General features: G+C 39.7%; 1 protein-coding gene across 4 annotated transcripts in view; it reads right to left on the bottom strand.

The window, feature by feature from the left end:
- Nucleotides 1–13,715: 13,715 nt before the first annotated feature.
- Nucleotides 13,716–24,750, bottom strand: part of LOC141114576 (uncharacterized) — a 263,889-nt gene continuing 252,854 nt past the window's right edge. For all 4 annotated transcript variants that reach the window (XM_073608363.1, XM_073608364.1, XM_073608365.1 and 1 more), the window contains 2 exons: nt 18,596–18,804; nt 13,716–15,854 (listed from right to left, as the gene is read on the bottom strand). In XM_073608363.1, coding sequence (XP_073464464.1) covers nt 15,785–15,854; nt 18,596–18,804 — 279 coding nt within the window. In that variant the 3' untranslated portion in view covers nt 13,716–15,784. The remainder of the gene's footprint in view (nt 15,855–18,595; nt 18,805–24,750) is intronic.

Genomic DNA, 24,750 nt, shown 5'->3' with positions numbered 1-24,750 from the left:
CTTTTAGAGATGAGAACAAAGGCATAGTCCATTGTCATCTCTGGGTGGTACAAAACTTTTCTTTTGTTTGTGAAAACAGAGATTTGTATCATGACCAAAGGAGGTGTTACGTCCTGTCATACCTAAACTTCGCAGTACATATGATTTATAGTTTAGGCCATCTTAGACAGGATAAGGACAGTACATTGTCATACAGAAGTTCTCTTTGAAGGAAAATATAAGATAGTATTATTTTACATATAGTTTAACAAATTCACAAAGTTATTGTCTCATAATGTTTTAACATTTGTTGAGAAAAAAAGAAAAAGTTACAAGAATTGAATGTAAATATTTTTTGCCTAATTAATGATACTGCATTTCTTTTACAGAAATTGCATCTAAAATCAAATAAATATGGAAGATAACAAGCTCATATGAAGAGAAAAGAGAATATCAAGAAAATTCAAAGTTAAAGAAGGAATCCTCTAGGGAAGAATATTGGACAAAAGATTTATACTTCAGATTTATGACTGTTTTATCTTATTCAACAAGGTTTTTCTAACCTAACAGAACTTGAAGAAGAAACTTTAAAGACATTTCATGAAGGAAAAAATTAATCAGAAGAAACTTTATCTACTATAGATAAACAATTTGGGACTCAAACATTTGTCCACATATACATTTTTTGATAATCCGATTATTCTGATATTAATGTTCATATTAAGTTAGGATTATCATTATTATTTTTATTTATTTTTCCTTATTCATATATTGAATATTTGTAGGTAACAACTGCACACTCATTCTAGTTTATAGAACATCTTTTGTTCATAACTTAAGAAACATATCACTCTTAATAGAACTATGGAAAGTTATGACAAGTTTTAGAGTGAAAAGTATATTTCCAAAGAGCTAAAATATTATTTGAGCACAAATATGGAAATATATTATTGCATAATTTATTTTAATAATAATTATTGTTATTATTATTAATAATAGTAATTAGAGACATGAGTCATCATTGTTATACATTTTTAAATTCTATATCATTATTTTAAGATTTTGAATAGATAGATCTAAGAGAAGTTAAAGTAAAAAGAAAAGTGATTAGAAAGGAGAGTTATTTCTAGCTGCTTCAGTTCTGAGGAATATTGTGTTCGATCATTTGATACAAGGATGTGTAAATGTGACATGAATGATGTTTTGAATATATTAGAATATTTTGATATGATTAATCATAATTCAGGGGGGATTGTTAGAATATTATTCCAAATTCATAATTCGGCACTTATAGGTGTTATATTATATTCATGGCAAGCTTGCAAAACATATTTGGTTTTATGATTAATCATAATAAATAGAGTATGTGTGAATGACCTTGATCAATTGATTTGACATGATTCTTCATCTAAAGCTGAGCATTGCTGGATTTTTCTGGTGTAGCCAATTTGAGTATGACATATAAGGTATCTTGGTGTAGAATGTCATGAGAAGACAAAAATAGACACGTGTCCACGTAGCTAAAGGAAAATACATTGTGGATTATATCCTGTTAAGTTAGTTTGTAGTTCCAGTCATATTAATAAGTACTAGTATATAGTTACTTAATGTAAAGTTGGTAAAATGTGTTCATATTATATTGATGTTTGGTTATATGACATTACATGATCAGCATATCACTTCAAGTATGGAGTGTTACATGTGGGCTTGTCAATCGTATGCCATATATGACTCTGAGTTAGAATCTTCTCTTGTATGGCATATTGCTGAAGTTAGCAGATATGAATATGTGTCATACAAGGTTCTAAGTTGGTGTGAGGTTATGACGTTCACACGTTCACATGTAACATATAAAGCCAATTGTGTGACAATAAACTCACACTTTGTTTTAAGTCAGTTTGGCTATCAATGCTATTCATCCGGAAGCGCCTCTGAGATACAAGAATATTAAATATTAATAATATTCTTCAGGCTGGTGAAACGCGTCAACAGAGTGACGTCAGCACATCACTGGGAACCGCGTGCTTTACGATCTGAGTGTTTGTCAGCACGGAACAAACAGCTGACGGCCGTTTACTTTCCTGCAATGAACGATACGGAGGCAGCGACCATACAGTGGGGTACTTCTCTCCAGACGAACGTGGGTATTGGCCAGTGCGGAGCGGCATCTATGGCCACAGCGTTCCAGGGGTAAAGTAATGCCTTTTGATGGATACCACCAAAGGAAAGCTCTATTTGTGGGAAGAAAATGATAAAAATGTAGTTTGGGTACAGTGTTGGATGACCGTGCAATTGCCATTCAAAGTGTGACAGCGCTGAAAGCTGAAAATTGTCTTGGGCAGGAAGGGGGGAAAGTGCCCTGTATTGAAGTGGTTAAAGGTCAAGTGTACCATTCTAGCAATTATTGATAAACACCTTTATACTACCCCCCTCCCCTCCTAGCCTTCCCCACCTTTGGTCCTATGGTGGATTTAATGACACTTGTTAGTAAGGTACAGCTGTTCTTTAGATCATGATTGCATTCATAAACATGCTAGTAGCATTTGCACAGAAGAGGTCTTAGCATTTTTATTTTAATGTCTTTATTTAACTTTTGAGGAGAAAACCGAAATTACCAAGACATAAGCAATGCTATATGATCAAAAATGTACAAATATTAAAAGTGCATAAAAAAATCTTACACAGTAGTAATCATCAGATATAAATGTCAAGCCCAAAGGTTTTTGTTGTTTTTCAAATGTTTTTCGTAGTTTTGGATAGAGTAGGGAAGGGTTAGGTTTTTTACTGCTGTACAAGACACCATAACATTTTCTGGATATTCCCTTCCTGTAATGCTTTACTATACAGGAAGTGTGGGGAACTCTCCAACATCAACACACACAGATATATATGTATATACAACAGAAAAAATTCCGCGCTAGAAATACAAAAGAATAAGCAGCAGTAAACAGTGCGACAACACCAACCAAACAAATAAAAATAAATAAACTGCGCTAAAACAAAGGTTATATGTGTTGGGTGAGTTAATAGTGTGACCTAACACCAACAAAAATATAGAAAACAAGTCCAGTAAATAAAAGTCCAAATTCCCAAAGTAGTAGGTATTCAGTATAAATGTGGATGCTGTTCCAAATGAGCTATGATTGCTCTTACCAGAAATCCAAAGATATAAGCGGATGGCAAAAAACCCTTGCCAGGGCCTCTGAGGTATTGGACCAATCAGCACCGTCCGTGGTCAGATCAAAATCCCCTCAATGAATGCAGGAGAGAAGCAAACACAAGAAAAAACTGGCCATAGTGTAGTATGTTAAATGCTAAACATGGACATACGAACATACCAATCACCCTGGTGTGCACATAAAAACAACCAAAAAAAAGGGGGAGGGAAGTGAAAAAAACCCCACCACCGTGGCTGTAGATTGTGCTTACCAACTCACGATGATAAACAGGTTCTTAGTAGGTTAGGAGCTGACATAGAGCACCTTGATACGTCCTCATTAACCCGAAGTTCACATCGTCAGTAAACCACCTCCTCTACTGCCACTTCCGAAGAAATTGCTGGAAGTGGCAGTAGAGGAGGTGGTTTACTGACGATGTGAACTTCGGGTTAATGAGGACGTATCAAGGTGCTCTATGTCAGCTCCTAACCTACTAAGAACCTGTTTATCATCGTGAGTTGGTAAGCACAATCTACAGCCACGGTGGTGGGGTTTTTTTCACTTCCCTCCCCCTTTTTTTTGGTTGTTTTTATGTGCACACCAGGGTGATCCTGCATTCATTGAGGGGATTTTGATCTGACCACGGACGGTGCTGATTGGTCCAATACCTCAGAGGCCCTGGCAAGGGTTTTTTGCCATCCGCTTATATCTTTGGATTTCTGGTAAGAGCAATCATAGCTCATTTGGAACAGCATCCACATTTATACTGAATACCTACTACTTTGGGAATTTGGACTTTTATTTACTGGACTTGTTTTCTATATTTTTGTTGGTGTTAGGTCACACTATTAACTCACCCAACACATATAACCTTTGTTTTAGCGCAGTTTATTTATTTTTATATATGTATATACAGTTGTGCTCCTAAGTTTACCCTGGCAGAATTTATGATTATCATTTATATTCAGATAATATGAATAACACAAAAACTTTTCTTTCACTCATAGTTAGTGTTTGGCTGAAGCCATTTATTATCAATCAACTGTGTTTACGCTTTTTAAATCCTAATGACAACACAAACTACCCAAATGACCCTGATCAAAAGTTTACATACCCTGGTGATTGTTGACACAAGGGGTTTGAATGGCTATTAAAAGGTAACCATCCTCATCTGTGATCTGTTTGCTTGTAATTAGTGTGTGTGTGTGTGTGTATAAATGGTCAATGAGTTTCTGGACTCCTGACAGACGCTTGCATCTTTCATCCAGTGCTGCACTGACGTTTCTGGATTCTGAGTCATGGGGAAAGCAAAAGAATTGTCAAAGGATCTGTGGGAAAAGGTAGTTGAACTGTATAAAACAGGAAAGGGATATCCAAGGAATTGAGAATGCCAACCAGCAGTGTTCAAACTCTAATCAAGACGTGGAAAATGAGGGGTTCTGTTGAAACCAAACCACGGTCAGGTAGACCAACTAAAATTTCAGCCATAACTGCCAGGAAAATTGTTCGGGATGCAAAGAAAAACCCACAAATAGCTTCAGGTGAAATACAGGACTCTCTGAAAACATGTGGTGTGGCTGTTTCAAGATTCACAATAAGGAGGCACTTGAAGAAAGATGGGCTGCATGGTCGAGTCGCCAGAAGAAAGCCTTTACTACAGAAATGCCACAAAGTATCCTGCTTGTAATATGGCAAACAGCACAGAGACAAGCCCCAAACCTTCTGGCACAAAGTAATTTGGAGTGATTAGACCAAAATTGAGCTGTTTGGCCACAATCATAATTGGAGAGGAGTCAACAAAGCCTATGATGAAAGGTACACCTAGAGATACTGTTGTACAAGGAGGATTTGGATTTTGTGGGAATTTCAGAGACCTGGTTCAACAGCTCTCATGATTGGCTGGCAAACATTCAAGGGTATACCCTATACTGCAAGGATAGAGAGGGTAAAAAAGGGGGAGGGGTATGCCTATATATCAAGAATAATGTACAAGTGAATGTGAGAGATGACATCACTGAGGGAGCTAGAGAGGAGGTGGAATACTTATGGGTAGAGCTCCAAAGGGATGAAGCTAAGGGGAAAATAATACTGGGAGTATGCTATAGGCCCCCTAACCCAAGGGAGGAAGTGGAGACGGATTTCCTATCACAAATTGGATTAGCAGCAAGGATGGGAAGTGTTATCATAATGGGGGATTTTAATTATCCAGACATAGACTGGGCGGAGGGAACCGCGCATTCATTTAAGGCTCGCCAGTTCCTTAATGTCTTGCAGGACAATTTTATGGGTCAGATGGTAGACGCACCAACTAGAAATAAAACATTACTGGATCTACTGATTACCAACAATACAGACCTGATCACGGATGTGGAAATACGGGGCAATTTAGGTAACAGCGATCACAGGTCAATTAGTTTCAGTATAAATCACACAAATAGGAAACATAAAGGGAATACAAAGACAATGAATTTCAAAAGAGCCAACTTCCCTAAACTACAAACCTTGCTAAAAGGCATAAATTGGGATAAAATATTAGGAACAAAGAATACGGAGGAGAGATGGGTTTGCTTTAAAAGCATATTAAATAAGGGCATTAGCCAATTTATCCCATTGGGTAATAAATTTAAAAGAGCGAACAAAAATCCTGGATGGCTTAACTCCAATGTAAAAATGCATATAAAAGCAAAGGAGAAGGCCTTCAAAAAATACAAGGTTGAGGGATCATACTCAGCATTCAGACTTTATAAAGAATGCAACAAGAAATGTAAGGGTGCAATTAGGACGGCTAAGATAGAACATGAAAGACACATAGCGGAGGAGAGCAAAAAAAATCCCAAGAAATTCTTTAAGTATGTAAACAGTAAAAAAGGAGGACAGACCATATTGGCCCCATAAAGAATGAGGAAGGACATCTGGTTACAGAGGATGGGGAGATGGCGAAGGTATTGAATTTATTCTTCTCAGTCTTCACGAGTGAATCGGGGGGCTTCAGTAACCAAAACTGCAGTGTTTATCCTCATGACACAACACAGGAAGCACCTCCATGGTTAACAGAGGACAGAATTAAAATTAGACTTGAGAAACTTAACATTAATAAATCACCGAGACCAGATGGCTTGCATCCGAGGGTACTTAGGGAACTCAGTCAAGTGATTGCCAGACCGTTGTTCCTAATTTTTACAGATAGTCTACTGACTGGAATGCTACCAGCTGATTGGAGAAAAGCCAATGTAGCACCAATATTTAAAAAGGGCCCAAAATACATCCCTGGGAATTACAGACCAGTTAGCCTAACATCAATAGTATGTAAACTCTTGGAGGGGATGATAAGGGACTATATACAAGATTTTAGTAATGAGAACGGTATCATTAGCAGTAATCAGCATGGATTCATGAAGAATCGTTCTTGCCAAACCAATCTATTAACCTTCTATGAGGAGGTGAGTTGCCATCTAGATAAAGGAAGGCCCGTAGACGTGGTGTATCTGGATTTTGCATAAGCATTTGACACAGTTCCCCATAAACGTTTACTGTACAAAATATGGTCCGTTGGCATGGACCATAGGGTGAGTACGTGGATTGAAAACTGGCTACAAGGGCGAGTTCAGAGGGTGGTGATAAATGGGGAGTACTCAGAATGGTCAGGGGTGGGTAGTGGTGTTCCCCAGGGTTCTGTGCTGGGACCAATCCTATTTAATTTGTTCATAAACGACCTGGAGGATGGGATAAACAGTTCAATCTCTGTATTTGCAGACGATACTAAGCTAAGCAGGGCAATAACTTCTCCGCAGGATGTGGAAACCTTGCAAAAAGACCTGAACAAATAATGGGGTGGGCGACTACATGGCAAATGAGGTTCAATGTAGAAAAATGTAAAATAATGCATTTGGGTGGCAAAAATATGAATGCAATCTATACACTGGGGGGAGAACCTCTGGGGGAATCTAGGATGGAAAAGGACCTGGGGGTCCTAGTAGATGATAGGCTCAGCAGTGGCATGCAATGCCAAGCTGCTGCTAACAAAGCAAACAGAATATTGGCATGCATTAAAAGGGGGATCAACGCCAGAGGTAAAACGATAATTCTCCCACTCTACAAGGCTCTGGTCCGGCCGCACCTGGAGTATGCTGTCCAGTTCTGGGCACCATGCCTCAGGAAGGATGTACTGGAAATGGAGCGAGTACAAAGAAGGGCAACAAAGCTAATAAAGGGTCTGGAGGATCTTAGTTATGAGGAAAGGTTGCGAGCACTTAACTTATTCTCTCTGGAGAAGAGACGCTTGAGAGGGGATATGATTTCAATTTACAAATACTGTACTGGTGACTCCACAATAGGGATAAAACTTTTTCGCAGAAGAGAGTTTAATAAGACTCGTGGCCACTCATTACAATTAGAAGAAAAGAGGTTTAAGCTTAAACTACGTAGAGGGTTCTTTACTGTAAGAGCGGCAAGGATGTGGAATTCCCTTCCACAGGCGGTGGTCTCAGCGGGGAACATTGATAGCTTCAAGAAACTATTAGATAATCACCTGAATGACCGCAACATACAGGGATATACAATGTAATACTGACACATAATCGTACACATAGGTTGGACTTGATGGACTTGTGTCTTTTTTCAACCTCACCTATTATGTAACTATGTAACTATATTTTTCCAGCATATGTCCTGAGGCCTCATTATTTCTTTTTTGAGGTAACCTCTATTCATTATCTAATGATATACTCCATAGTGGTTTTCTAGCTATCCACTATGATGTATGGTCTTTCTTACTTAATTTTAGCTCACAATCACTGTAGTCCATCAGTCTGCTATATTGATACCCTCCAGGCTTGACCTTGAAACTTTACATCTCCATAGCCAAGTGAGTATATGCTGCATTTAGGGTTACTAAATATATTTTTTGTTTATTCAATTTTTATCCAAAGGTATTTGGGTTTTTTATCATATGTATACCTCTCTATATTGTGTAGATTCTTGACTGATCACTTTGGGTATTTATGTGATTCTTGGCGCGATCCGGGCACCCTGGTATGGCATGGGGCATGTCATACGTATGAGAGCTTTGTTGTTCTACATGAGTGATTACCTCCATGCATCACCTATTTATGTCTGTTAGCAGATGTTTCACCTTTGATATGTATATTTGTGCCCACTGTCCATATTTGAAATATGATTATTTCTCCTTTCTTACGCAGAATCCCTTTGCTTGTTAGGCATATAGGTCCTGAGGAAAGCAAAACATTGACCTGCCATATTCAAGCAGTAATAGGGACCAATACACTTACTATGTGTGGCTTATTCTACGGAAAGCCAATACCAGTGATTTTTAATGTTATATTGTCATTTTTTTATATCTATGTTCAATAAATTAATTTTCTAATATTATGTTGTATTCCTTTTCTGGTACCTATAAAGTCTGCTCCAACGTTCCCTTTTTCTAGCAAATTTCTATGGATGTGGTACCCCCTTGGCCCTTTCTTTATATATAGACTAACCATGAGTGAAAGAAAAGTTTTTGTGTTATTCATATTCTCTGAAAAATGGCCAAGAAATCATAAATTCTGCCAGGGTATGTACACTTATGAGCACAACTGTATATACTGTGTGTGTGTGTATATATATATATATATATATATATATATATATATATATGTATGTATGTATGTATATGTATATGTATATGTATATATATATATATATATATATATATATATATATATATATATATATATATATATATATATATATATATATATATATTTAGTATCTCATATGGGAAGGTTAGAAAACCTGTTAGCTTTTATTTATTTCTGTTTCTAAGTTTCCCTCGCTTCCTGTCTGGTAAAGCTGTTGTCAGTGTGACAAAGTGAAGGAACGTCTCTAAAGGAGCCCCAGATAGCAGTTAAAAAACTTTGGTTCTAATACTACTTCACTCTAGATCAGGGGTGTACAACCTTTTGACATTCCTGGGCCACATTGGAAGAAGAACTGTCTTGGGCCACACATAAAATACATTAAAAATAAAGAATAGCTGATGAACAGAAAAAGTTGGGCAGACCACACAGGTTAACGGTCACTCATATATAGATGTAGTATACAAGTGTAGGTGCAATGAACTGAAAAAAGTAGCAAAAAACAACCCTAACCCATAGACTGATATATGGAAAGGAAGGAGCCAAATATGTATCTTAAAAGAAAACATTAAAACTTTAAAAAACATCTCAGAATATAAATACATTCAGAGGCAAATACATGAAAAAGCTACAATGGTGGATATATATAATACAGTGTAAAAACCATGTATATACAGGAAAAAGTCCAAAGGTCCAGTACCAGGACAGTAAGTCCACACATAGGGCAACCTTCAATGGGAATGAAACTGGGTTCCAAATCCTGGGGACTCATATATAGATAGTGTACATATTTGAGTATTAAAACTTAATTAAAAAAAAAAAAATTATTATAAAAGTAAAAGAGGGCAACATAAAACTAGTGCAACATATGACACTGTTTTTGATAACCGAATGCATCAGTATCTGGTTTGATGGATGTAGTAGCAATTCTCAATGAATTTTCAAGGTGCTCATCAGATATTTTGGCTATAATTTTGCCCTTCGTGTGCTTCATCCTTGAAAATAGTTGCCCACAAATAAAGGTGCTGCTGAAAACTGATGACATGAATAAGGCATGATTCTGAAGTGGGGGATTTTTCTTTTGGAAGATAAAACTTCGAAGTCAAGAGACACTGTCAAATTTTTCTTCCACTGCATGTGTTCTTTAAGCGTTTTAACAAACAATTTAAAGAAAAATATCTTAATGTAAGTTTACGATTTTGTGTTGGGTCACATTTATAGCCATTTGGCCCGCAGGTTGGACACTCCTGCTCCAAAAAAAGAGACTTTGGCTTGATATGAACTTTAGAGTTCACCACAACCTAAATTATAATTTCTCACCACTCATAGCCTATAATTATGAGCTTTTGATTATGTCTGAGCTGCAGGTCTTCCATATATACCAATCAATGTGAATGTTAAAGTTACTTAGCAGCAGCTGACAGCATATTGAAAAGCATCCTCTGAATGCATCTCTAAACTAAATTCTTAACTTCCCCTCTATTTTACTCCAATGATAGGCAGGTCAGCTCATTCACCCTGCAGCTTACGTGAGCTACGGGACAGGCTCATTAGAGTATGAAAAAGTGGTAGTTCGGATTAGAGATGAGTTCAGAGGAAGACCAAACTCATCTTTAATCAAAAAGGCAGCACTAAGAAATTGGTACTGTACAAGCAGGATTTTGTACTACATGCTATACATGACAATCGCATGTTTGGATTTCAACTACTATTACAGTGGCCTTAAAAAAAAGGACAAAAAAAACATTAATTAGAAACTGCTGGCTTTCACAGGCCTCACTTTTTTCTTTCATTCCATCATTGTACTCACCTTACGGATAAGGAATGTCATAAATTAGCATTTATGCTGTGGCAAACTGACAAATGCGTTTGCTGCCAATAAAACTTTTCCAGTTGCTTAGTTACAAATAAAATGTTCTGGCTATTCTATAACAGTGTGTTTCCCCTACTGAAATACATTAATTTAGTAAAAGAAAAGGCAAAATAATCAAATATGTTTCCTGGTACTTTTAATCTTTGGTTCCATTGTGCTTGGTCCCAGTTTCTGATACCAATCTGGCACACAAAATGGTATCACTATAGTACCAGGGCTCTGAGCATATGACTTTTTCATAAGCGGATACCAACCTGGATGCTCTTTTTCATAAAGGTGGGTACTTTAATGGAGGACAACTGGTGTACTGCCTCAGGTGAACTGATAAAGGGAGTATTTGAATGCTTTCACCAAAAGAGGTAACAACCAACATTCCCACTCAATGTCTAGTCTTATCTTAAGAAAAAAAACCCTCTGGGTTAGGTTGATAGTTTTCAAGGTAAAAGCACCCAATTGGTGATTAGCAGAACAGGTCGGCAAACAGAGATCGACTGAGCAACTGGCTAAAATGTTCTTGGCATGTTCTGGTTCCACACCTGGTAATCATGCGAATAGGCTAATTTGAGTTTACCTATTACACAGACATGGTGAGATGCAATGCCATATGCTGATACAATGTAATCTGCCCAGAAAAATGGATTACACAGAAAAATTCAACTAGAATAGTTTGGTCACCACAACTCGCAAAGCCTTGCTGAGATATGTGTGCTGTTATTGCAGATTTCTTATGAAAAAGTCTGCCTGTCTTACTGACACTTTGGCTTTAACAATTTCATTAATTGGTCTGAAACAAGTAAGCCCACTGGAAATTCTAACTTCACTTTTATAGGGCGTACACACCATGGATTTTTTCCGACGGATGTTGGCTCAAACTTGTCTTGCATACACACGGTCACACAAAGTTGTCGGAAAATCCGATCGTTCTGAACGCGGTGACGTAAAACACGTATGTCGGGACTATAAACGGGGCAGTGGCCAATAGCTTTCATCTCTTTATTTATTCTGAGCATGTGTGGCACTTTGTCCGTCGGATTTGTGTACACACGATCGGTATTTCCAACAACGGATTTTGTTGTCGGAAAATTTTATCTCCTGCTCTCCAACTTTGTGTGTCGGAAAATCCGATGGAAAATGTCCGATGGAGCCCACACACGGTCGGAATTTCCGACAACACGCTCCGATCGGACATTTTCCATCGGAAAATCCGACCGTGTGTACGGGCCATTAGAATACTTTTTCCAGGTCAAGAATTTGGGCAGAACTGAATCCATTAAGAAGACTAACCTTTTCAGAAGGAACACCAGCAATGGCACCTTAACCGCTTGCCGACCAGTGCACGGCGATTTACGTCGGCAGAATGGCACTGGTGGGCAAAGGGGCATACAGGTACGTCCCCTTTAAGAAGTGGTGCTCAATGTCCGCCGGGTGCCCGCCATCGTGTCATGGAGAGGTAGAATGGGGAGATGCTTTTGTAAACGAAGCATTTCCTCGTTCTGCTTAGTGACAGGACAGAGATAAATGAAAATAAGAAAGGGTACTAATCAAGTAACCAAAATGGGACTTTTAAGGCATGGAAACAATGGAGAGGCAACAGGAAAAATAATAGTCATAATATTTATTGAAAAAGTTCATAATATATCACAATGTTCAAAAAGGTTAAAAACATGAAAAAATGATTTTGTACAGTGAGCCCTTGTGCCTCTACGCGTTTCGCTGTGAGGCTTCTTCAGGACACGATCAAGGTTCAAAGACGTAACATATACAAGAAAATCTCACTATCTTAAAAGGACTAGGCCTCTTGCACAAGTTTGTAGTAGCTGGAAGGTTTCCAAGAAACATAGGATGTTTATGGCAAATAGTGTGTAGCCTGTAAACAATGATACAACAGGGGCAAAAGTTCAGCTTGTGTTCAAGGGTGAAAGTGACCACTGGAACAAAGACACTGTAACAACCAGGATCCAGAAGGGAAAGAGGCAAACCTTGATAGAGTTAAGCAAATCTAGTGGCATGTAATACAGCCCAAACTAGCGTGTGCTGCATGAAAGTTGGACGGGATAAATGTGCCCCTGGGAGAGAGCCGGGTGCTGTACACGTGCTGTACACAGATCCTGGTTGTTACAATATCTTTGTTCCGGTGGTCACTTTCACCCTTGAACACAAGCTGCACTTTTGCCCCCGTTGTATCATTGTTTAAAGGCTACATACTATTTGCCATAAACATCCTATGTTTCTTAGAAACCTTCCAGCTACTACAAACTTGTACATGAGGCCTAGTCCTTTTAAGATGTGAGATTTTCTTGTGCATGTTACGTCTTTGAACCTTGATCGTGTCCTGAAGAAGCCTCATAGGGAAACGTGTAGACGCACAAGGGCTCACTGTACAAAATCATTTTTTCATGTTTTTAACCTTTTGAACATTGTGATATATTATGAACTTTTTTCAATAAATATTATGACTATTATTTTTCCTGTTGCCTCTCCATTGTTTCCATGCCTTAAAAGTCCCATTTTGGTATCTTAATTAGTACCCTTTCCTATTTTCCTGAATTTTCGGATGTGGCATCGAGAGTGCTTCCTCTTCTCATTCTCCCGACAGAGATCAATGCTCTCTGTCATCGAGAGCAGTGGTTGCTGTCATGTGAGGTGTAGCCCCTCCTCCCCACAGTTAGACTCACTCCCTAGGACACACTTAACCCCTTCACTGCCCCCTAGTGGTTAACCCCTTCACTGCCATTGTCATTTACACAGTAATCAATGCTTTTTATAGCACTGATCGCTGTATAAATGACAATGGTCCCAAAATAGTGTCAAAAGTGTCCGATCTGTTTGCCATAATGTCGCAGTCCCGATAAAAATCTCAGATCGCCGCCATTACTAATAAAAAAAAAAGAATAATAAAATGTATCTATAAATCTATCCCCTAATTTGTAGACGCTACAAATTTTGCGCAAACAAATCAATTTTCGCTTATTGCGATTTTTTTTTTTTTTTTTTATACCAAAAATATGTAGAAGAATACATATCGGCCTAAACTGAGGAAAAAAATAGTTTTTTTTATATTTGTGGGGGATATTTATTATAGCAAAAAGTAAAAAATATTGCTTTTTTTTTCAAAATTGATGCTCTTTTTTTTGTTTATAGCGCAAAAAATAAAAACCGCAGAGGCGATCAAATACCATCAAAAGAAAGCTCTATTTGTGGGGAAAAAAAGGACATCAATTTTGTTTGGACCTCGCATGATCACACAAATCTCAGTTAAAGCGCGCAGTGCCGAATCGCAAAAAGTGCTCTGGTCAGGAAGGGGGTAAATCCTTCCGGGGCTGAAGTGGTTAAAGTGTGTGTTAACTCAAAAATAAAAATGGATCCTGCTCCTTTATAGCATGTTATTTGACACAGTGCCTGTCCTGTGTCATTTGGCCCCCTGTAACACCTAAAAAACCTGACTGATCCTGACAGTTTCTCCCCACCCCTCTGTAAACTGACCACGGTGTATCATGGCTGCTGAGACCAGACACCGTGGTCAGTTTACGTGCCTGCTATCTGCTCTTCTCTCTGCTCCTGTGTCCTCCTCCTCCCTCCCCTCTCTGTCTGTGTGTGAGCCACCCCTCCCCCCTCCTGCTTCTCTCATATCACTAACCTGTATACACCATCAGCATTACCTCCTATTGCAGTGTCCCCCTCTGTGAATTATTTATAAATATAAATGCTGTAAATGCCTCATTTAAGAGTCGAGATTGCGATCACATGACCAGCCAGCTCTCTCATCCTCTCCTCCTCCCCTCCAGACTGACATCAGCAGAGGAATCTCAGCCCCACGCGCTGCATCTCTCAGAGCTGACCAGTCATGTGATCGCAATCTCGGCAGTAAAATTAGGTATTTACAGCATTTATATTTATAAATCACACACAGAGGGGGATACTAAAATAGGAAGCAGTGCTGATGGCGTATACAGGTTAGAGTGGCTTAACAACCACTTTAAGTATTTCCCTTAAGACAGGTGTGCTTAAACTCATTCCTCATTCAGTTGAATGTATACACACAAGCCTTGTTAATGTACCATGCTAAATTGCTGGTGAGTGACATAAGTTCTATCACATCTCTGTATTCCAAATATGTTAACAAATCTGTACAAATAATCACTCATAGTGGGGTTTCTGAACTCCCCAAACTGTAAATCTAGAGAGAGGTTTTCATTGCAGATGAGTCCAAATGTGGGATGGAAAAACTAAAGATCCTAGGTACTGCAAGTAATATGGGTTATTATGATGGGAATGAAAAGAACCCCTTGCTGGTCCTCAATGCCAGCTTGTGTATGCCTGTTCTAGCATGCAGGTTCTAAGCATCAGACCTGACACAGGGAGACTGATTTGCTAACAGAGTTGTGAACCATCACCCAAACACTAATATTCACTTTACTTATCCAATTATGTGAAAATTCTGTTCACTTTAGAGCTGAACTAAAAGTCCCCCTGTTCCTCACTGTGAGAAAGCAGTCTCTTTATTGCAGAAGAGACATGTAATGTCGCTTCTGCAATACAATACACTTACCTGCCTGCTCTCATTGGTCGTTGGAATATAAACTGAGCTGCACATGTTCGGCTCAGCTTACAGCGCTGGCCTGATCTCTGTATGCCAGGATGACGCAGGAGCGATACCATCCTGCGCCAGCCAATGAAGGTGGCCAAAGACTGGCACACAGAAGAAGATGCTGGTGAGAGACAAGGACCATTAGAGGAAAGTCAAGTATAGCTCCCTTTAGCTACGCTTTAAATACCAAACTGTGTGCAGATGCTTTTCACATGAGTGTATGTGTGAGTATTCACAATTTTTTGAGTGAAGATTCCCAACTCTTTCAGTAAACGGCTCAATAGATTTTCTTTTCTCTATTATGAAGGCACAATAATATAGGTTGATGACAGTTTTAGAATAGTACTGGATCCTGCCTATTGACTTTCATCGACTGGTAAAGTTTATTCCATGACAAGGCCTATAACACAGTCAAATATTTAACAATCATGTTTTCCAATATTCAGCTTATGATAAATGTATACTGATTCTCAAGTACAAAGGAAACATATATAAAAGAGTAGAAACAAATGTTACGCTTTGCTTTGGTTGCAGATTAGATGTTCTCTTCTCATTCAATACCCAAGGTCTTCAGTAAAGCTATTGTATTCTTCATGTACTGTGAATCTGGGTATCCTCTCCTGTTTACAGCAAACACAATGGCTGAAATACCTCCTTTATAAATATCCAATACAAAAACACATTTTCATACATTCACACAGTGCCTATGTTATAATAAGGCTTAATCGTATTTTCCTTATTCCTGTTGTGAGATCTTGTTTAGGATGTACAGTGGAAAGGAAATAACCTAAGCCAGGCTGCTACTGCTAATAACTGGAATTTATGACATTTGTATTATTTTTAAAGATCGGTAGCTTTTTTATTTATTCTATAGAGCCGAGCCTACCTTTAGATCACCACCACATGATGTAAAGTTGTTAAGTTGTTATTTTCTTGAAATCTTTAAGTCAAACTCAAGTCAGTTAAACCTACAGGCTGCTAATACATAGGCCAATCATCACGCAGTTACTGCAATAATTGACTACACAGCAATTACATAGGATGTTATGCAATTTACACATTCTTTTTTTGTACTTTGCATCTACTGGCTGCTGCTTTTCTCTCTGTTAACCCTGTGTAATATAAAGCCTTAAATTGTATTTTTGCTGTCAGGGCTACTGGAGGAGGATTCCTTAAAACGGTTGTAAAGGCATAATTATTTTTCCCTCAAATTAAAAAAAACATTATACACAGAACGGCCCCTTACCTCCTCTTCTGGGGTCCCCCACGATGCTTTCTACTCCTCCTTTTCTCTGAGTGCACCTATAGCAAGCCATGTGCTATGGTCCAGCACAGGAGCTAACAGGGCAGAATGCTACTGGCCTCTGCACACAGCAAACAACTTTGCAGGAGCTCCAGGGGGAGAATCCAATCGGCACCTCACAACTGCAGCTTGAACTGGTGTCAGTGGATGGGCCTGCGGTCTCCACTGACAGCAACCCAGCAGAAGGGCTGGCAACAGGGCAGAGTGCTGCTGGCCTCTGCCCTCAACGAACCAAAGATGGATTTCCCGTGGTAGTGGATGGAATTACGGTCTCCACCTGTATAACCCAGGGATGCGGGGCAGTCAGCCCAGATCCCCAACAGCATGACAGAGTGAGCCCAGCCACCCTGTCTTCTCTTCAGAGGCTAAAAGGACTCCAGGGAGAGGGGCCAGTCCGCACTTCTCCCCAGCGACGAGTATGTTCTACAAGAGAGGCAGAGGTTGGCTGGGTGAGTAATGCTCTGTTTGGGACAATTTGTTTGGGGTACTGTGTGGGTAGGGGCATTGGCGAGCTGGAACCATGGACTAACATCAAAGTCAACCGTCTGGGGTCTCCTTCTGTGTTGACCTCCTACCGAAAAGGGAGAAATGTGATAGACCCACCCGGGACAGAGGCTTTTGGAGGGGACTAAATGCTAGCCTCTTGCCTACCGACTGTAGGCCCTGGCACTTGAGGGAGCTACAAGCATTTAGGAAGATGTCCTGTTATGCAATTCAAAAAACCCATTATGGCAGGGGGCCCCAGACAGGTGGCTTGCTGATAACATCAACATCTGCTAGTCTCACAGTGTGAAGCAGTCGCTATTTTTAAAGCGGCAGCTAGGCCTTAAACAGGGACCCCGGGCCTAGAGTCCCAGAGTCTGTGTGTCTTGGGGAGACCTAGACTTGAATCCAAAGTAACATTACTCCAAGGGTCCCCCAGGAATACACCTTCCAAAGAGTAGTATTCCCTTAAAAGCTTGGGCCCATAGTCAGTGGGTAAGAAGCTTGCTCACAGTCCCCTCCAAAAGCCTCTGTCCCGGGTAGGTCTGTCACAGGGGCCTTTATGCAGTTGAGCTCCCGAGCCAAGCTGTGTGCATCCATACACACACACACAGCGTGACTTGGTCCCTTGCTCCCTCTTCACAGACTTTGATTGACAGCAGCAGGAGCCAATGGCTCCTGCCACTGCCTCTGTGTCTTGTGAAAAAAGGGAGAGAGAGCAGCACTGCTGCAGACAAGCAGAGCGCTGGATCAAAAAAGAGGAGCCAGGTAAGTGTTTTCAGGGGGGGGCGGGGGGACTGATATTGGACTTTTTTTTTACACTGATGCAGAGAATGAATTGAGGTAAAAAACCTTATGCCTTTAGTTTTACATCTGCAGGGAATATGCAGCAACTCCATCTCTTTCTTTCCAGTTGTTCCACTCTTTTTCTTGGATCTCCGTTAAATATTTAACTCTTCAGTGTCATCCTTTTCTCTCCTTTTAATAAACCTATGGCCAGTCTACAAGTATTAAAGCATTTTCAACCGTCACTGACCTTTGTAACTGAAGAAACTGTGAAGCAAATTACTCTCAAAATTTATAGTAGAAGAACTCAAGTCACACCCTCAGATAGCAACGTCAGCCTGTGATTGATTTTAACAGGCTGGCTGCATGTGGCTGTGCAGACCACCTGTACCTCCCTAATGGATAAATACGGCCCCGTGCAAGGATGTATAGATCTATGACCCTGTTTGAAAAAGCACTTAGGAGAGGGAGCTGAGCTGCTGATAGAACATTTCTACTGTGAAATGTGATTCATTGCTCCACAATGCTTACAGTTGAAGAGGTCAAGCAGGTCTTGTTTTTTTTAGCTCATTTACTGCTTGATATCATGTAATATGTAAATACTTCAATGTCCATAGCCTGAATACAGATTCACTTTAAAGTAGCTATCTATTATGCAAACATGATCTAAGGTTGTCCTAAAGAGGTATAAAGAGGTGCCAGAGAGAAACCAGTAGGCATTTCAAAAATTAGTACATTATTAACAAACACGGTGAAACTCGAGCAATAGAAACTTCAGGCCATACTTACTTTGACTTCCCTCCAGATAGGGCAGTCTTATGAGGAATTTTGTGCCATGTCACAAAATCTCCATCCTTGTTTGGTTCAATTTTAAATGTTAAGTTTTGGTTCAAAGCTTTCTCTAAAAGCGAAAGCAGCTTCTTCCCTTCTCCATTTTCAGGTAGGTAAGCTTCAAAGGCCCCCCCTCTGTATGGTCCTCCAGGGTGAGGATCTTCTGCCTAAGTAACAGACAACATGATACGCTAGTCACAATATGAAAGGACAGCAAAAAGAACCAGATACCAGATTTCTTAGCACAAAACCACCACTAACTTAAAGAGTAGAAACCTCTTTTTGTATAACTCAAGTACATTAAAAGGTAACTCTAGCTGAAAGGCTAAATACACAATTGAAGCACACACACATGAACTGTTTCACCTGTCAAAGGGTGTGTAAAGTAATGTCCCTATTCTTGTGGTCTATCCACCCCAGCTGCACAACGTGGCTACAACTCTTAATGTGTTACTAAACCCAGGACCCTGCATTCACTGTATCTGGTCTCCCACAGTACACAGAACATGGAAATGCAATTATTTTAGTAGATGTAAACTGCTAAATACCTTTTCTCATCAGCAGTTAGAGCAGTCTTGTGACTTCTATCAGTATCCAGCCACGCACTGGTTAAAGCTTGTAGGAGGAGTTTTCATTCTCCCCTAATTGTCCTATGAGGCTGCAGGACCCCTGACCCTCTGTCTGGACAGTACTGGTTGGCCCTGTGCTGATCACATGCACTCTCCAAAAAAAAAAAAACTCTCTAGCAATACACACCAAACTGAGCATGTGCAGCTTGCCCCCAAGGCTTTGTTCTATCAGCAGATAGCTTGGGGACTGTGGAAGAAGGGGAGGATCAGAGAAGACAGGATCAAACAGCCTTTTTACACAATGTAGAGTTACCTCTTAGGTTCCACAGTGAGTATAACATGCATGCTTTACTGCATATACTGTACATACTTATTTTACTGTTGTGGGTTTAGTATCACTTTAAAGTTGGATTCCAGGCAGCTAAAATACAAAAACTGTATGTTTAATCTTGGCTTACCATTTTACCCATCATGGACTTTTTTTTTCTTTATTGCTACTCTTATGAATAGCACATGCCACCAAGCATTACCAGGTAGACCAAGCTACTACTTTTTGATTCCACTTTCTTGATCACTTTATTTTCTAGTGAGCATACTTGAGGCAGGAAGCTGCATTGCTGAACTAGAAAATAGAGAAGTGACATGTCTGGCTGTGCAGTTATGTGTGAATCAGGGTAAATTGAAAACAAAAATTGTATTGCTAAAAAAGTGACCTGAGCGGAATAGAGTCCAAGTGAGCATATGACATCAAATGTAAAAATGAAAGTTCCTGTATCTAGTTATAAACAAAGTCTTACAGCATCTGTAAATAAGATAGGAAGATAATAAAGGGTGTTGTTTTTTTTTTTTTTTACGTTAACAGGGGTCAGCCATATATCAATTGCAGCACCCACCACGACCACCTTGGGAAGGTCCCTCCTTAGAACAGGTAAAACAAAAAAGGCAGAGCGCAGAGCAATGCCAGCAGTTTAGAAACTTTATTTAATCTAAAGAAAGCATCTACCTACATGTAGCCTGGCTTGAGAAAGTGGCTAAAAAGCCCAGAAATGCATTGCCTGTATTCTGTACAAGGCTGACAGTTTAGTACATGCTTTGCCTTTCTCCCTCCCAAGCTCTAGTCCACAAGGACTAATGTGCTGCTATTGCTGGCTGCTCTCACATCTGCTTTGGATTGAGGCTGCACTGCTGCAGCTGTCTGAGGATCCTGGATCCTTCTCTTCTTCTCCACTTGTCAATACCCAGTGATGCTCCTGCTTCATTGCTGTGGCTGGAATTTAGTTAATTTACATGTAAGTGAATGTTTTTTTTAGATTGAAAAAAGTTACTAAACTGCTGACATCGCTCTGTGCTCTGCTTTCTTTATTTTCCATGTATAATTCAGGGGTATAGATAATATAGGGGTGGGGGAAAGGGGGGTCCAAACCCACCCAGAGTGTCTGCAGCACTGCAGCTAGTGCTGACAGTTTCTGAGCACCTGATGCACTCAGTGCAGCCACACTCCTACTGCCTGTCAGACTTCAGAGACAGGCAGCGACAGTTTAGAAAGAGGGAGGTTCTTTAACTCTTCCTTGGCCCTAGTCACATAACACAGGACTTCCACTCACTCTGATGCCTGGTTTGGTGAGGGGATTTATGGAGTAGGGAGATCTGTTTTGCTGGAGGAAACTAGGGGGAGAGCTGTACTAGGGGGAGGGGAATTGGGGGGCTTGAGGAGTGAGGTAATTCTTTGTATTGAACTGCCCTGATACTTGCACCCTGTGCAATACAGACCCCCGTTAGAATAAATGCATATACAAAAGTGGTGCACTGCTCCTTTAAATAAAAATGTATCGAAATACTCTGTGATCAATACTTGTGTTAACAATAGCATGTAATAAAATGTATAGACTGTAAGCATTAAAGTGCATGCATCCACTATAATAGTGCATCAAACAAATCAAACAAAGTGCTATGTGCTCTTCTGCACCCAATATCTCTGAACAGAATCCCATAATAATGTCAAAAAATATCCACTTGTGATTTACAGTGCATCAGATTTCCACAGTGATTAAAACGTGATTCAGTTCAGTGTTATATCCAATATGCCACTATTCCACCTTTAGGTGCAGTGCTCACTCACCTTAAATATTGACCTATAACAATATAGGTCAATGCACTATAGATATAAAAGCCTTGCAGATCCACCATCACGCTAATAGTGCTCACTTCTCACGTTGGGTCCCTTTAAGACGCCAGGTCCTGCTGCCTCCACTCCCAGTGTCACTCAAACATACGACAGGGACATTCTCATAGTGTAACATATTTAGAGAGTTAAAACCATTTATTTAAATCCAAGTTGCACTGACAAGTTTAAAATTACTGTGTGCCAGATAAACCAGTAGCCATCTACTCACTACACTTCCGGATCCGGATTTTCATCCTAATCGGATGTGACATCACAGGCTCTACCGTCTTGTGACTTCCTCAGACTTGGGAGCTTAGTGACGGCCGCTAGCAATTCAAAGCTGCTCATTGTTTACTGATAGTCATGGTCATGAGTAAATACCAGTGACACGACGTGTCGTGAGGAGCTGGTGACGTCACATCCGGTTAAGATATTAGTTTTTGCCTACGGTCCATAGGTTTTAATACCTGCTATTGTTAACACAAGTATACATTACAGAGTATTTAGATTCATTTTTATTTAAAGGAGCAACGCACCACTTTTTGTATTTGCATTTATTCTGTTTTATTGGTGATTGAGTACTCTGATCGGGTGGTTACAGCAGTTCCACACCACTGATCTAATACACAGATCACACATAGCATATGAGTCCATCTTAATATAACAATATTTTTACAGACCCCTGTTAGACTTTTACTTATGGCACAGTAATTAAAATATATGTTTGAGTACAAGGACTGTGCCATATGTTACCATGCACACAGCGTATAGGCTCACAATTTAAATCCCCTCCACTGTTAGCCCAATCTTGATGCGAGTGCCCCTCCCTCAATTATTTTTCTGCCCAAGTCTGAAATCCCCCAGGACGCATGTAAAATTTTGACATGCGGGCAGGAGCAGGTGCTTAGATCTGGATGCACACAGCGTGCATCTGTGCACTTGCTCTTGTCTGCATATGAAATTTTGCCCCCAGTGCCACTATGGTGACTGTGGGAAGCTGGCTGTGACCCCCTAAAGCTCCACAGCCAGATCCCCACGTGTGAGCTGCACTGCACTGCACTGTATGAAGGGTCCTGAAGCCCACACATCACAAGTCCCAGGAGGTTGTGGGGAGGCAGGAAGGGGCCAAACTTCTGCCTGGAGCACCTAGGCAATCCCAGTGGAAATGGGAGCGGGTACATGTCAAAACTATGTACCCGGTGTCCCCTCAAAGGGGGGGGGGCAAGCAGGGGGGGGGGGCAAGCAGAACTTCCTTTTTAGGTGAAGTTCCACTTTAACTTCCCCTGGTGTGTGCACATACCCTGCCAACTGTTGGTTCCAACTGTATTAAAGGATGCAGTAAACTGCTACTGCTAGTAACCATCAAGGCCCTTAATAGAAAATATTGTGTTTTTACTAGTTCCCAATAGTTAATCAGTGTGATGATGACAGGGGCAAGAGCACCCCATAATCCAGTGGGTGTCTATTCACAAAACAGTGTAAACACGTCATACAAGGAATAGAAGAGAGCTGGTCAGGAACTGTGTTTCATCACTATTTATAAAGTTACTGGACATGTATTCTTTATGTGCAGTACTAAGAGTTTGTTCTCTTTTTTTCCTACAGTATTTCCTGAGCTCTCTGTTTTTCACTCAAGACTATAATATACAGTTGTTGAAATGTTATTATTTTTTTGTCACTTGTTTCAAAATGATACTTAGTATACATAGTTCTGTTCAAGGCTAGTGACTGAAACATTGTTTTTGTGCTGTGTGTGCAACAAATCATTTTATTTTGTTCACACAAAAAGAACTTTCTTTTGGTGGAAATTAATCACCACTGGGTTTTTTATTTTTTACTAAATGAATTAAAATTTTGAAAAAACATGTTTTTCTTAATTTCTGTTATACGATTTTGCAAATAAATAATCTTTCTTCATAAATTTAAACCAAAATGTATTCTGCTTCATTTCTTTGGTGAAAATAACTCAAATCAGTGTTTATTATTTAGCTTGTAGGAAAGTTATAGAGTCCACAAACAATGGTATATACAATGGTTATAAAAAAGAATCACCCTCTAAAACAATCCCATTTTGTTGCTTTTCAGCCTGAAATGAAGACAGACAGTTTTTGTTTCATCCAGCTGTAGTTACTACAAGTGAAAGATATAACCCCAACATGTCAGAAAAAAAAATCAAAAACAGAATCAATGAGTTGGAAAAAGGATCACTCCCTCCTAAAAAAGACATGTAAAAATCAGGTGCAGCTAATCACCTTCTCAATGGCACACAAAGCAATTTGAGTTTCATTTTGACTAGCTCAGCATGAAAAAAGCTTTCCTGGAGCATTAAAGTCCTGGTAGTGTAACTTAGGGAAACTATGGGTGGCAAGGCACTGTCAAAAGATCTCCAGGAGAAAGTTGCGGACAGGCACAAGTCAGGAGATGGATGCAAAAAAAAAAAAAGGCTTTATCAATGCCTAGAAGCATTGTGAAATCTATTATTAAGAAGTGGAAGGAATTTGGTACAACACAGACCCTTCCTGGATCAGGACATCTTCAAACTAGATGAAAGAGCCAGGAGGAAACTAGTCAGAGAGGCTACCAAAAGACCTACATCAGCTCTGAAGCAGTTGCAGGAATTTTTGACAGAGTGGTCATTACGTGCATGTGACAACAATATGAAAAATTCTCCACAAATGTGGCTTGTATCGGAGGGTTGCATGAAAAAAAAAAAACACTCCTCAAGAAAGGCCACATGCAGTCAAACTGAGTTTGCCAAAAATGCACCTTGAAGATCCCAAGGCCACATGGGAAAAGGTGTTGTGGTCAGATGAGACTGAAATTGAATTATTTGGCCTCAACACCAAATTATATGTCTGGCAGAAATCCAATACAGCTCACCATCCAAATAACACCATTCCAACAGTAAAGGTGGTAATATCCTGTTATGGGGTGTTTCTGTGCAAAAAATATGTGGAAAAATGGATGGGACAAAATACCATAAAAGTTTTTGAGAAAAATCTGCTGCCCTCTGACAAAAAGTTGCCAATGGGAAGAAGGTTTACATTCCAACATGAAAGTGACCCAAAGCACACAGCAAAAATGACCACACAGTGGTTGAAGGAGAAAAAGGCGAATGTCCTTCCATGGCCTAGTCAGAGCCCAGACTTAAACCCCATTTCATAATTTCTTTTTACATACCATGTCACCAGTGCAGTAAAGCATCATCATATATCTGGTGTGGCAGTGTGGCATCAGAGACACTGAATGGTGGTGACAGTATGCATAAAAATAATAAAACAATTTGTATTTGTTTTGTTTTTTTTATTAGATTTTATTTCTTTTTTTTATGTTTTTTTTTTTTAACACACTGTGACCAGGGCATTGCAGTGTTACCATAA

Source organism: Aquarana catesbeiana, linkage group LG12 (genome assembly GCF_042186555.1).
Source record: "Aquarana catesbeiana isolate 2022-GZ linkage group LG12, ASM4218655v1, whole genome shotgun sequence".
In the NCBI taxonomy this organism is placed as follows: domain Eukaryota; kingdom Metazoa; phylum Chordata; class Amphibia; order Anura; family Ranidae; genus Aquarana; species Aquarana catesbeiana.
This window is presented reverse-complemented; position numbering and strand designations above follow the sequence as displayed.